Source organism: Chiloscyllium punctatum, chromosome 4 (assembly GCF_047496795.1).
Source record: "Chiloscyllium punctatum isolate Juve2018m chromosome 4, sChiPun1.3, whole genome shotgun sequence".
Lineage (NCBI taxonomy): Eukaryota > Metazoa > Chordata > Chondrichthyes > Orectolobiformes > Hemiscylliidae > Chiloscyllium > Chiloscyllium punctatum.
Window position 1 is genome coordinate 12,497,430 of NC_092742.1, and position 15,196 is coordinate 12,512,625.

The 15,196-nt window shown below is 47.0% G+C and overlaps 1 protein-coding gene across 2 annotated transcripts in view; it reads left to right on the forward strand.

Moving 5' to 3' along the window:
- The window catches only part of nrde2 (NRDE-2, necessary for RNA interference, domain containing), a 115,924-nt gene that overhangs the window by 86,675 nt on the left and 14,053 nt on the right, over positions 1 to 15,196 (forward strand). For both annotated transcript variants that reach the window (XR_011960403.1, XM_072568077.1), the window contains exons 9-11: positions 6,235 to 6,358; positions 9,435 to 9,607; positions 14,398 to 14,784. Coding sequence is in view for 1 of the 2 variants with exons in the window: in XM_072568077.1 (XP_072424178.1) it covers positions 6,235 to 6,358; positions 9,435 to 9,607; positions 14,398 to 14,784 (684 nt within the window). In the remaining variant the exon portion in view is untranslated. The remainder of the gene's footprint in view (positions 1 to 6,234; positions 6,359 to 9,434; positions 9,608 to 14,397; positions 14,785 to 15,196) is intronic.

Sequence of the window (15,196 nt, forward strand, 5' to 3'; positions counted from 1 at the left end):
GGTGGTTTCTCACACACAGCAGTCACCATGCTGTCCGTCACATGGGCTAGTCACCCTACTATCCACACTGCTCATAATCAGGTTGCCCCTCAGCCTCTGATACTCAAGCAAAAGCAATCTAAATATATTAGGGAGAGCACCCCTGCTCTACGAAATACAGGCTTGGGATCTCTTGCATCCTGCCAACTGGGCTTTGGATGAATATCTTTTAGGGGATCTTCTGTTTACATTTGGGATCTATATCCAGCACAGAACCACACAGGAGAGCCCACTGTGACCTGTTCTCTGTGCTGGGAGCCTAGGCTCACCCTTGGCCTTGCTGCTGTGCTGCAGTATGACAGTGCGACGCAGACGGTTTAATTGCTGCTGGTTAATAGCATTGATTTCCAGGGGTTAAGGATGAGCCAGCAATGCATGTTCCCAGTAGATTCTCCCAGCCGCACTTGGTGACAGGATTACAAATTGCAGGCTCTTGAGAAAATATCAAGCAGGATTAGATGTCAGCTTTTGCTGTCAGCACAAGGTGACATATCACTTCTCCACGTGAACAGTACAGATTGCTCTTTATTTTCTATCTGGGCTTGATGAAGAAAACTCAATATCGTAAGTGAGAGGAGTAGGAATAGGCCATTCAGCCCCTCATAATCAGAGTGGTGCTGGAAAAGCACAGCAGGGCAAGCAGCATTCAAGGAGCAGGAAAATCGACGTTTCGGGCGAGAACCCTTCAAGCCCCTCAAACCTGCCCTGCCCTACTCCAAGATCATGGCTGATCTGCCCCAGGCCTCAACTCCTCTCTTGTGCCTCCACCTGTTCTCTCTGGGAGAGAGAATTGCAGGCGTTCAGTACCCTCTGGGAGAGGAGCAATCCCTCTGGGTGAGCACTTAAACTGCAGGGTATTGTAAGCTATGGGGCAAGTGCAGGTACATGGCACAAGTGTAGTTTGGTGTTGGTGGGTTAAAGGGCCTGTTTCTGTGTTCCATGACTCTAAGCAGTTCCTTTGCAGTTCAGATTTCAATGGGTGTTCTCATATTCTGTAACTACGCCTCCTGGTTTGAGGCGTCCCCATAATGGAAACATCATCTTAACGTCTACCCTGACAAATCCATCATGCTGTGCAGACAGAGAGCGTGTGCATGCGCCACGTCAACTCTGCAAAACCAGAGGCAGCCATTCGCTGGATTATTTCAGGGCAATGTCCCGATCAGTCACAGGTGCCCTTCCCTGGCTTAAAACTTCATCTCAACATCCACACAGCCCATCTCCGAGATCATGAGGGTTTTATGTTTTCCGTTATTATTATTGTTTTACACTTCATGTCTGCATAATACAGAGATGCTTGTCAGTCCGATTAACGAGTTATTAATGTAATGAATTTCTCATTCCTAGTCAATTGGCACCTTCCTGATTATGTTGGGATCATTGGAAGACAGCCGATTGGATATTAGATTCACCAATGGGAGGAGAGGATCCTTTGGGGTGCGGCCCCTCTAATTCCACCGCAAGAAGCGTGGATCTTGTAAATCAGAAACTTGCTGGAAAAGCTTAGCAGGTCTGGCAGTATCTGTGGAGAGAAATCAGAGTTAATGTAACAGGACAACCCTTCCTCAAACTTGCTGAACTTTTCCAGCAATTTCTTTTTTGTTCCCTTTGATTCCACATTCAGCACGTCAGTCTTTGGTGTCATTGGCATAAGTTAGCAAACAGGAGGGGAGACCCTGGTTCATATTTATAATCCCACATATGACTCGAAGAAATTCCTTTGCAGCTCAGTTTTAAAAGCGTGTTCCCCTATGTTGTAACTGTGTCTCGGTGTTTGCGATGCCCCACTGGTTATAACTCCATGATTTTCTAACACTTTGACTAGCCTTGCCTCTGTCCTGGCTGAATTGGCCCAGTGCCCTGTTACACGACTCATTCTCTCATGTGCAGATCTTGTGTGGTAATTTCTCAGTGTTAGCTTTAGTTAACTCTGGCTGTTGTCTCAAGTGTCAGCCTCGGCTCAGTGTCACTGCTGAATCCAAGTGTCATGGGTTTAAATCTTTAGACTGTGACTTGAACACACAAATCCAGACTGACACCAAGGGAGTGAATGTCAGATGTCCCATTGCGCTATTTCAAACAAAAGCTGGAAAGTTCTCCTTGTTTCCTTGGGAAATATTTGTCTTTTACCTACCGTCGCCGAATTACCTCATCGTTGTTTGTGAAAGCTCGCTATATGTGGATTACCTTCAATGTTTCCTCCATTGAAGTATTGTGCTGGAGGGTGCTATATAAATGCAAGTTTTAACTCTTTCACTGATAGTAACCCGACCCTGGAGGAGGCACTTGATGAACTGCAGTGATTCTATGTTCGTGGGGACATAAATTGTTTTGTGATTAAAAGCAAAATGCCACAGAAATCTGAAACAAACAAAATGCTGGAGAAACTCAGTGGGACTGGCAACATCTGGGGAGACAGAAAACAGTTAACGTTTAAAGTCCAATGTAACGCCTCTTCAGAAATCGCTTGTCAGTTTGAATCTTCAAGCCTGTCCCTGTGCTCAGCCAGATAAACAACCTGTTGTGTTACTGTCAGTCTGTCAACATTCTGATGTGCTGTTTGAGCAGTGAGCCAGAGATTAAATATTGAAATAATATTAGCAAGGCTGCTTTAAATGCTTTGTCTGTAAGGCCCAGCACCATTAATATAGTTCAGATTGCAGATAGCCTATGCGGTTTATATTCACCACACTCTCAGTAAGATGATACCATAATTAGTTTTGGAAGATTGATGCATTTTCTTCTTCCTTTTTTTGTTCGGTGGCCTCTTTCCCATGTTCTCCACATCTAATGGAAATGACGTTCGATTTGACAGCAGATGGGATTGTGAGAGCAGAAAATAGATCACAGTGACATTACCAGAAACCGTTTGTAATCCACACGTCAGGGCTGCTTGATTGATCCAATTAATTTCTTTTAGAATTGTGTCTTGGCTTTAAAGTCATCAGTCTCTCCTTCTGCAGGCTGTTTGCGAAGTCAGACTCCGCGCCATTTGACTCGAGGATCTGAGTGGAGTGGGAGTGAGGTTCAGGGGGAACCTGCTGGGGTCTCTCTGAGGGCATGTTTATATACCACTGATGAAACCTTTTAACCACACACCAGGTGTTTTTAAAAAAAATAAATTTGTGTGTCAGCGAGCAAAGTCTTTTGTGCTCAGGAGTGGCTTTACATCGAGATCATCACCGTTGTCAAATAAAGCAGTCTATTTTTATCTCCTCCCTTCCCCGCTGTGCCATTGGACTTTTGCTGTTTCTTCCCCCTCCTGTTTTTCCATTTTTACATACTTCAGAATAAAGAGTAACAACTCCAGACTGAGGAAATATTGACGCTAACATCTCATGTGTCTCAAGACAGAATCTGAACGGTTCCCAAGGAAGCTATAAAACTAGATTGAGTGCAAGAGACTGTAGTTACTGCCGAGAGAATCTTTGTGAGACTCAGGTTTGCACAGGGATCTCTGAGCAGAGGTTAGAGTAAGCAATTGCCGTTGTTTCTTTTATTGCCGATAATGCAATATTTTTGAGATGAATCGGCTATAAAGTTCAGTAAAACATGGAGGGTGATCAGTTTTCAAATCAATCTCGACAATTGCAGCCCAGCCTGAATGGAATTGTCTCTCTTTTCCTCACTGTTGTGTTGTGTGCCAGGAGCTTTCGATGGAGCGTTTCAGAAGGCATCCGAAACTACTGGTGAGCGGCACGGTGGCACAGTGGTTAGCACTGCTGCCTCACAGCGCCAGAGACCCGGGTTCAATTCCCGCCTCAGGCGACTGTCTGTGTGGAGTTGGTACATTCTCCCCGTGTCTGCGTGGGTTTCCTCCGGGTGCTCCGGTTTCCTCTCACAGTCCAAAAATGTGCAGGTTAGGTGGATTGGCCATGCTAAGTTGCCCGTAGTGTTAGGTGAAAGGGTAAATGTAGGAGAATGGGTCTGGGTGGGTTACGCTTTGGCAGGTCGGTGTGGACTTGTTGGGCCGAAGGGCCTGTTTCCACATTGTAAGTAATCTAATCTACATCGCCCACAAAGCCTTCAAGGTTCTACACTCACCACGGTCACCATTCTTCAATCTTTTCCACTCAGTTGTGACCACATATGTTCTCTCAGGAAGGGTGTGCTGGATTTGGAGATGGTCCAGAGGACACTCACAAGGACAATCCCAGTGATAAGTGCTAGGAGCTGGAGTAGGCCGTCTGCCCCTTCACACCTGCTCCACCATTCAATAAGATCAAGGCTGATCTTTCCATGGACCCAGCTTCACTTACCCGCCCTCTCACCGTATCCCTTAATTCCTTTATTGTTCAAAAATCTATCTATCTTTGCCTTAACGAGGTAGTCTCAACTGCGTCACTGGGCAGGGAATTCCACAGATTTACAATTGTTTGGGGGAAGAAGTTCCTCCTCAACTCAGTCCTAAATCTGCTCCCCCTAATTTAGAGGCTATGCCCTCTAGCTCTAGTTTCACCCTTCCTGCTCCTAACTTATCTTTTCCCTTCACGATTTTATGTTTTTGTAAGATTCCTCCCCCCTCATTCTTCTACAATCCCAGTCTACTCAGTCTCTCCTCATGAGTCAACCCCCTCAACTCTGGAATCAGCCCAGTGAACCTCCTCTGCACCCCCTCTAGTGCCAGTCTATCCTTTCTCAAGTAAGGAGACCAAACCTGCATGCAGTACTCCGGGTGTGGCCTCACCAGCACCCTGTACTGCTTCAATGTAACCTCTGGATAAAAGCAAATTACTGCGGATGCTGGAATCTGAAACCAAAAGAGAAAATGCTGGAAAATCTCAGCAGGAATGTCAGCTCTTTTCTCTCCTTACAGATGCTGCCAGACCTGCTGAGATTTTCCAGCATTTTCTCTTTTGGTTTCGATGTAACCTCCTTGTTTTTAAACTCCATCCCTCTAACAATGAAGGACAATATTCCATTTGCCTTCTTAATTACCTGCAAACCAACTTTTTGTGATTCATGCACAAGGTCACCCAGGTCCCTCTGCACAGCAGAATGCTCCAATTTCTCACCATTTAAATAATAATCCATTTTGTTAGTATTCTCACCAAAATGGATGACCTCACATTTGCCAACATTGAACTCCATCTGCCAGGATTTGCTCACTCACTTCATCTGTCTACATCCCTCTGCAGACTTTGTGTCGTCTGCACACTTTACTCCACCACTCATCTTAGTGTCATCTGCAAACCGTGACACAGTACACTTGGTCCTCAACTTTAAATCATCTATGTCCGTTGTAAACAGTGAGAAAGGGCTTGTCATAAGAGGAGTGGTTGGGGATTGTGTGCCTGTACTTGGTGGAGTTTAGAAGAATCAGGGGGATTTTGACTGAAACTTTAGACAATGCTGAGAGGCCTGGATAGGGTGGACGTGGGGAAGATGTTTCCACTAGTAGGAGAGACGAGGAACCAAAGACAAAGCCTCAACAAAGCTTTAGCACTAAGATGAGGAGGAATTCCTTCAGCCAGAGAGTGGTGAATCTGTGGGACTCATTGCCACAGAAGGCTGTGGAGACCAAGTCATTGAGTGTATTTAAGACAGAGATAGGTTCTTGATTAGTAAGGGGATTGAGGGTTACAGGGAGAACTCGGGAATGGGGTTGAGAAATGTGTCAGCAACGATCGAAAGGTGGAGTGGACTTAATGGACAGAATGGCCTAATTCTGCTCCTATAATCTCTGGTCTTGTGTTTCTCTTACCCATACGTTTGTTGCAAACTCCTGAACCTACCTTTGCCCTGCACGTGAAGCAGGTCATGCCCCTATTTGGATTTAGTGGAAAATAATCCCAGTTTCGGGATGTGTTATCACAGGATTTTGTCATTGTTGTTCTGCTTTAATCGGACTGTTGCTCCTTTTTCTTTCCCGTTGCTCCCTGAATGTACTGAATCATTCTGGAGGTTGGCATTCTCCGATGTGGCAGTGCAGCTAGGATTACTGGCAAAGTGGGGGAAATATCTGACCCCATCTCATTGTGGGTGATGAGTGACCCAGCTGGTATATCCAGAGACTTGGCCACCAACTTAACTGAGCTCCACTATCTCAGAACACAGATCCCAGAACCAAAGCCAGGACAAACCTGGTCCATGTGTGGTCAAGACTGCACTGCTCCCTTTTAGCCCTTCAGAGAGATTTTGGTTACACTTCTGAATTTATCCATAACCAAGGGGTTTTGTGTGCTTCCTGTGAAGGTGGAGTTCTTTGAACCGTTCTGGGACAGTGATGAGCCCCGGTTTGGAGAAGGAGGGGCAAGAGGTTGGAGAGTTTGGATGCGACAGCAAGAAAGGGGCGGCTGGGTTGTCCTGAATGAGAAAGGTGAGTCTCTTCTAATCCCTCTGTGTTCCAGTTAAAACTGGAGCTTACACTTCACATTGCTGGATACCGTGCTGCTGGATACGGTACTGCTGTCTGTTTGGTCTTTGACATTGAACTAACTGAAGTTTTCCTAGAACTCTCAAACTCAGCAACTTGTGCAGTACAGTTCAGTTTTAATAATGTCCTGAACACAGTGGCTGAGTGGTTAGCACTACTGCCTCACAACGCCAGGAACCTGGGTTCAATTCCAGCCTCAGATGACTGTCTGTGTGGAGTTTGCACATTCTCCCCGTGTCTGCGTGGGTTTTTTAGATTAGATTAGATTACTTACAGTGTGGAAACCGGCCCTTCGGCCCAACAAGTCCATACCACCCCACCGAAGCGTAACCCACCCATACCCCTACATTTACCCCTTACCTAACACTACGGGCAATTTAGCATGGCCAATTCACCTGACCTGCACATCTTTGGACTGTGGGAGGAAACCGGAGCACCCGGAGGAAACCCACGCAGACACGGGGAGAACGTGCAAACTCCACACAGTCAGTCGCCTGAGGCGGGAATTGAACCCAGGTCTCTGGCGCTGTGAGGCAGCAGTGCTAACCACCGTGCCGCCCAAAATTTTCTTCGGGTGCTCCGGTTTCCTCCCACAATCCAAAGATGTACAGGTTAGGTGAATTGGCCTTGCTCAGTTGCCCATCGTGTTTAGGGATATGTAGATTAGGTGCATTAGTCTGGGTTAATATAGGATAATTGGGTAGGGGAGTGGAACTGGGTGGGTTACTCTTCGGAGGGTCGGTGTGGACTTGTTGGGCCAAGTGACCTGCTTCCACACGGTAAAGGTTCTACGATGATGACACACCCAAAAAATGGTGTTGCCATGAGATCCCCTCCAGACCCAGCTGGAGCTCTCACCTTTGTTAACCCTGGGAAGGGAGACATCAGGAGAATTGCCACCAAGATCCTAGCCCTCATTTTAAATTGTTTCAAATATGCAGCTGCATCAAAACATTTCTTACGACGCCTTAATAAACTCTAGAGTGGGACACCAGTATCCTGGCAGGGAGGTTTGCGAGTGCCACTCAGGAGGGTATTAACCAGGCTGTCAGGGGATGGGAACCACAGCAGTAGGTCAGCATGTGAAATAACTGAAGAGCAGTTAGAGACTGAAGCCAGAAAGGTTAGGAGGAAAAACCACCAGGGAGAGGTTACTGAACACAGCCAGGACTGGCGGTCTGAGGTGTGTTTGTTTTAATATGAGGACCATGATAGGTAAGGCAGTTAAATTCGGAGTTTGGATTAATATACAGAGAAACCTCGATTATCCGAATGACATGGATGGCGAGTATTTGGTTCGGATATTCGGATACTCAAATGCTGGATAACACAATTTAGATTAGATTAGGTTTCCTACATTATGGAAACATGCCCAACAAGTCCACACCTACCCTCCGAAGAGTAACCCACCCAGAGTCATTTCCCCTACCCTACATTTACCCCTGACTAATGCACCGAGCACTATGGGCAATTTAACATGACCATAGCCAGAGGAAACCCATGCAGACACAGGGAGAATTTGCAAACTCCACACAGACAGTCGCCTGAAGTGGGAATCGAACTCGGGTCCATGGCGCTGCAAGGCAGCAGAGCTAACCACTGAGCCAAGCATCAGGACCTTATGATCTTGCTGGATAATCCAAAATTCCTCTGTATATTTCAGTGATGTTGTAGCGATTACAGAGACTTGATTGAAAGAGAGGCAAGAGTGGCAGCTTAATGCTTCAGGATTTAGATGTTTCAGGTGAGATAAAGAGAGCGGGGGGGAGTTATATCACCGATAATCGCAGAATATCGCAGCTGTACTGAGTGAGGTCAGGAGCTGAGGTACTCGCTGCAGGAGTCCTAGCCTCTGACCTGTTCCTGGAGCCCATGAATTTACACAGCTTCTCCAGTTCAGTTCCTGGGGGTTGCTTGATAATGCTGTTAAATATTGAGGGGCAATGGTTGGATTCTCATGTTTGGAGATGGACATTGTCTGGCACGTGTGTGTCAGAATTTCTATTTGCCATTTGTCAGACTAAATCTAATTGGTGTCCAGATGCAAACTGCTTCAGTTGCTGAGGGGCTGTGAGTGGTATTTATACTCTAATCATTCAAGAAGTGTCAGTTCAGGCCTTTGGAGGGATGGGAGTTGAATCAGTTAATGCTCATCCAAAAAATGTCTCAGAAGGTCTTGGGACAAATCCCAAAAGCGTACTGAGACATTCCAAGCTGAGACAGCACACTCTTTAATTGCTCCACATGACGAGGGGATGTCAGGGTGTGACATTAGCAATGCCAGGGGCTGCTGGCTCAGCAGGATGCCACTATTTGTCCAGGATTTCTCAGGATGGGATAGGCCCTTGACTCTCTCGTACTGGCTCTTTAAGAGGAGCTATCCAATTAGTCCCGTGCCCCAGTTTCTTCCCCATGGCCCTAAAACTATCTCCTTTTTAAGATTTGTTCAGTTTATTTCCAGATTATTACCGAACTGCTTCACCTTGAGCAGAACATGGAGCTGCATTTCCAATGTTTTCTCTTCATCTCTTTTTGGTTCTTTTGCCAGTTACTTGAATGTCTGCCCTCTGCTTCCCAACCCTTCACTGTATGCATGCTGCAGCGATACTGCTGTTCCAAAAACCTGGAAAGGCAGTGCCTGACGGAGACCAGCTGCAGCTTCTCCTGTTTCTTCCTGTAGCTAAAGACCTATAGCCTTGGAGCCATTGCAGTAAATCTCCTGTACACTCTCTTGCCAAGGCTTTGACAACCTTCCTAACCCTTTTGAAGCACAGAATTTAAACAGAATACTCCAGCTGGGACCTAGGTTTTGAATGACTTCCTTTTTGAGCCTGTGCCCTGATTTGGAAAGCGCAGGCTGCTGTCAGCCTTTCGGACCGTCTGTAACAGACGATCATCCCTAAGGATGTCTGGGCACTGACCCACCCCCGATATTCATCCCGACCACCACTCCTTCCAGGTCTCCCCGTTCCTGCCTGCCACTCACCTTTTTGCATTTGTACCTTTTGAATTTGATTAGGCGACGATGAGGATGAGGAGGAAGATGGGGAGGAGGTCACAGACAAGACACTACCCAAGTGGCAGCTTTGGTTGCATGTGGAGAGCAGCCGTGACTCCAAGCACTGTTTGCCATGGCGAGCTGGTAAGGCGAAGGGTCAGACTGAAGAAGACTGTGAGGATCCTGACAGACAGGTGAGCTAAGTATTTATCCCCCCCCCCCCCCCCCCCCCCCCCCTGTCCCACTTGAACGCTAATCATTGGATGAGGCAGGTAAGCCATTTGATCCACTGAGTTTGTGCAGTTTGCCCTTTGGTGCTCATCTCTTGGAGAGAGAGCTGCTGATAGTTCCCAGAAGGCAATGCTTCGACGTTTCTTCCCATCTGAAAATTCCTCCCCCAGTCTCATCCACGTCTGTTCCTATTTCCTCACCTTCCACCCCACAGAAATATCAACCCATCCCAAACCATGCTGCCTGGATCTGATCTCGCACCAAATCCCCTTCACTCACCACCATCGGACCTTCTGTCCTGGACTGGCTCCCAGTCTGGCAGCGGCCAGGGTTTTAAATCTCTTTACAAATCTGCCAGGGCCGAGGGGCCCCTCTGAATCCTTGACCTTAGTAATTAGATTCCAGATTGAAAGACCAGAATGTACAAAGCGATGGGCCAGGTTCTGGGCAATGGTACTGGAATAGATGGATGTTTGATGACCAGCACAGATTCATTGGGTAGAAGGATCATCCTCCATGCTGTAGAAACTGACTGTAATCTCCTTCAGCCCCAGAATCTGCTGAAGTGTCTATTCCCATCCAATTCCCTTCCCTTTGCACATAGCTCTGATGTTAGTGTAACCCACTGTTGTTGGCCATGCCTTCAATTACTTGTGTTCTCTGTCTCCTCCTCAAAAACCTGCCTCTTTGACCTAGCAGTTGGTCACTGGCTCTAATGTCTCATTCTGAAATCCGGTGGAGCATCCCAAAACTGGGCATAGGTTTAAGGTGAGGGGGGGGGGGGGGGGGGAAAGATTTGAAATGAACCCGAGGGACAATGTTTCACCCAGAGGGTGGAGCATGTACGGAATGAGCTGCCAGAGGAACTGGTGGAGGCTGGTACAATTACAGCATTTAACAGGATGGGTACGTGGACAGGAAAGGTTTAGAGGGATGTGGGCCAAACACAGGCAAATGGGATGAGTTCAGTTTGCGATACCTGGTTGGCATGGATGAGTTGCACTGAAGGGTCTGTTTCTGTGCTGTATGACTATGATACTAATAATCCCCTCAGTTTGGGTTCCGCTCCTGACCTCACTGCAGCCTTGGTTCAAACATGGACAACAGAGCTGGGGGGGGAGAGACAGCCCTGGAATTTAATGCCGCATTTGTCCAAGTGTGGTTTAAAGGAACCCTTTTGTTTTCAGAAATATAAAAGGTAAGAGTGAGGCAAGAGTTGGTGTTCACCTGCTGGAAGATGATGCTGGAGGAGTAGTAATGGGGAATAAAGAAATAGTGGAGGAACTTACCAGAACCCAGAGAGAGCCAGGGACAGAGTTACATATAATAACCATTACAAAGGAGGCAGTGCTGAGGGAGCTGAAAGGTCTGAGGGTGAATAAATCACCCAGACCACCTGGATTACACCCCAGAGTTCTGAAGGAGATAGCTGAGGAGATTGTAGAGACTTTAGTGGTGATCGTTCAGGAATCACTGGGTTCAAGAAGGGTCCCAGAGGACTGGGAGATGGCTAATGTCACACCCTGTTTATAAAGGGAGGGAGGTGGAGGATGAGAAACTATAGGCTGGTTAGCCTGATCTTGGTCATTGGTAAGATTTTAGAGTCTATTATGAAGGATGAGATTGTGGTGTGCATGGTAAAATAGGGCTGAGTCATCATGGTTTCGTCAAGGGAAGGTCATGCCTGACAAATCTTTGACCTTTGACACATTGTTGTACGAGAGGCTACTAAATCAGGTAAAAGCCCATGGTGTTCGGGGCAAGGTGCTGACCTGGAGAGAGGATTGGCTGATTGGCAGAGAGTAGAGATGGTGGAGTTCCACAGGGGTCAGTGTTGGGACCACAGCGATTCACATTATCGATTAAAGATCTGGGTGAAGGAACTGAGGGCATTATTGCTCAGCTTACAGATGATACAAAGATAGGTGATGGGGCAGATAGTGAGGTGGCTGCAGAAGGACTTGGACAGGTGAGGAGAGTGGCTAAAGAAGCAGCAGATAGAATACATTATGGGGAAATGTGAGATCGTGCACTTGGATAGGAAGAATAGAGACATCAATCATTGATTTGTGGTTAAAAGTCTGTCTGGTTTCCTCGTGTTTGTTAGGGAAGGAAACAGTTGTATTTACCTGGTCTGGCCTATAGTAGACCCATAGCAATGTGGCTGACTCCAACTGCTCTCTGCCCCCAGCAACCATCAGGGTGCAAGGGCAACTCAGGAGGGATGGCAATGAATACTGGCCTCGCCACAAATTCCCATGAAGAGTTTTCTTTTAGATGGGTCGTGGAATCCCTGAATTGGACATGGATTCAAGGAGAATTCCCTGACCATTGTTGCAATTATAGAAAAGCAAGAACTTGTAATGTGAGCGCACCCCCCCCACCCCTTCCTTTTGAGAGGACTATGACACTATTTAAAATGAAAGCATTCGCTTGGAAGGTTATCCAGCAGTAAAGCATCATCTGTTTCCAATCCTTGGTGGGGACATAGGTAAAAGACACACTTTTTCTCTTAACATGTCGAGATGCATTCACTGAGTTTAGTATCAAGGAATCTTTCAGGATAAAATGAGCACGTTAAGTCTCGCACCCAACCAATGTACCACATCCTTGCCTTCACTGGCGGGATATTTTCCAAGGTGACATCTTCTGTCGTTTGCAATGTGTTATTTAATGGCTATTTGAATATATTTCAATTTGAGAAGTAGTTTTGTGTCATCCTGGAACTATGAGTCTGTTCTCACAGTTTGAGAGTGTCCCCATGTCATCCTGTCAGTGTGTTCTCTGACCTGCCCCCTGGCAGACTGCCGTTGAAAATCAGTGAGAGGGCAATCGATAGAGAACACAGAGGAGGCCATTCTGCCCCTCGAGCTATTTCCGCCATCCTCTCCTAACACGTTTGTCGTCTTGTCCATTTGCTCGCATTTGTTCCATAATCGATTGATGTCATTACCTAACAAAAGTCTATCGATCCTTACGTCAGAAATTGAAGCTGAGCCCAGCAGGTTTTTGGTGAAGAGCATTCTAGATCTCCTCTGTGCTCTGTGTGGTGCTTTAATGTTACTGTCTCCTAGTCCCATCGAACGCTCTGAATTAATACAACGCTTCATTTGCACAATAAATGTGAACGTGTAGCTCCATCTACTGGCCACATACTGAGCCTGCTTCGGGGTATGGTGGTGCAGTGGTTATGATTAAATTAGATTCCCTACAGTGTGGAAACAAGTCCTTCGACCCAACACGTCTACACCGACCCTCCGAAGAGTAACCCATTTCCCTCTGACTAATGCACCTAACACTATGGGCCATTTAGTATGGCCAGTTCACCTCACCTGGTTACATTACTGGACTAATAAGCCAGTCCCATACTGAGTCAGGTTAAGAATCTGGACTTGTTGATCTTAAAAGGTGACCCCGAGCCATCAGATTGGACGTGAAAGCCCACCCAGACCACTAATCTCTCTTCGGGAAAGAGACCTGCTGTCCTTGCCCTACCTAGCCCACAGTCACACACCAGAAGGCTGAACCAAGTCTAACCGGTGGATCGAAAAGAGATGAAAGGCTCACCGTGACCTTCGGGTGTCTCCGGGTCGGGCGGTAATTACCGGTCTGTCCAAAAGGAGCCATGCTCCCCAAAAACACTGACGGTTTACTAAACAGGTGAGGAATTTCATCCAATCAGTTTTCACCTATTTTTGCATGACAGACATTAGCCACAAAACGTTGAAATGAGACACAGGAACTGACTGGACAATATGTCTAGGTGACCTGCTTTTAGAGGCCAGTGACTTGCACCATCTCGGCACCTTCCAAACTCCTTCCTGCCCAATAACTAACTCCAGAGGTGACATCAATGTTGTAGTACAGGAAACCCAGCAGCCACACTTTCACAGCAACTGTCTCCCATGATGACGAGGTAATGACTGGAGGTTTGCTGAAGGAATAGGCCAGGGCCCCAGAGAGAATTCCTCTCTTTGTTTTGAGTAATGTCATGTGAGCTTAAAAAAACCCGACAACTTTAGCTTTATCTTTGATACAAAAGATGACACCATTGACAGTGCAGCACTTCCTCAGTACCACACTGGAGTGACAGCCAGCATCGTGTGCTTGAGTCACTGGATAGGACCGGGACAGTGTGGTGACTCAGTGGTTAGCACTGCTCCCTCACAGCACCAGGGACCTGGGTTCGATTCCACCCTCAGTCTGTGTCGAGTGTGCACATTCTCCAGATGCTCTGTTTTCCTCCCACAATCCAAAGACATGCAGGTTAGTTGGATGGGCGATGGGAAATGCAGGATTACAGGGAATAAAGTTGGGGAGGATGGCTCTGGGTGGGATGCTATTTGGAGGGTCGGTGCAGACTCGATGGGCTGAATAGCCTGCTTTCTGCACTGTTGGGATTCTACAGTTCTGTGTTACAGAAGAGGGAAAGAGTCAGGTTTATGTGCTTGCTCTTCGCAGGCTGCATTTCTGTAGCCACCTGCCCAGGAATGGTTGGAGTGGCTATTACTGTGCTGAGGCTGCCTGAGCCCACCGTTACAGGTTCTGATTATGTCTGGGCAAAACTGCTGGGAGCACGCCCAGGGAGGGCCACTCTGTCGGGAATTCTGCCTCACTGCCCATCGTACATACATATGTGTTTCAGTAACTGCTTTTTAAAACTACAAATGTTTCCTGGGTTTAAAGCAGTATCTTTTCCCATTTAAAGTCCACAGGATTTTATTTTTCCCTTTTTTTTAAAAAATCAATGCAGGTGCTGTTTGATGACATTGGTTCTTCAATGTTCAAAGTATCCAGCCCAGAACTGAGGTTCCAGCTCATATCATCGTTTTTCCAGTTGCTGGGAATTCCAACAGGATTCAGCCTGCCTCCGTGCTGCCTGAATGTGGTGCTGGATGATCCTGGTTTGTTTGACTGTGGCTCAGCTGATGAGAGACCTCTGTCTTGCTGTCCCCCTCCAGCTGCTGGGGTCAGCACCATCGGCTTCCTGCCAGCAATGTCTAATGCCAGGCAGCCAGTCAGCCACTGCCCAGAAGGGGAGGACTTCATACAAACCGCGTTTCACCAGGCGTTGCCTCTGTTCGCTGGGAAAGAGCGGTCAGAGCTCGCCCTGTACTGGCTGCAGTATGAAAAATCAAAGGTAAGAGCACTGGGTGGGCTGGAGATTACACACAACATGCAGCGCAGGAACAGTGGCAGCATTCAGTCTCTGTCTCTCACTCTGTGTCTCTCGCTCTCTCATTGCCCCTAGCTTTGTCATCTTCTCTTGCTGTCCTCATCTTGCTTTTTTTCTCTCCTCTTTTACTCTCTCTGGATGCCTTTTGCTTTCTCTTTCTCTCCCTTTCTCTTTCTCTCTCTCCCTCTCTCTCTTTATTTCTCTCTCTCTCTCTCTTTCTCTCTCCCTCTCTCTTTCTCTCTCTCCCTTTCCCTCTCTCCCTCTCTCTTTTTCTCTCTCTCCCTCTCTCTGCCCCTCTTTCTTTCTTTCTGTTTGACTCTTTTTTTTTCTCTCTCTCACTCTCTCTTTCTCTCAGTTTCTTTCTCTTGTTCTCACT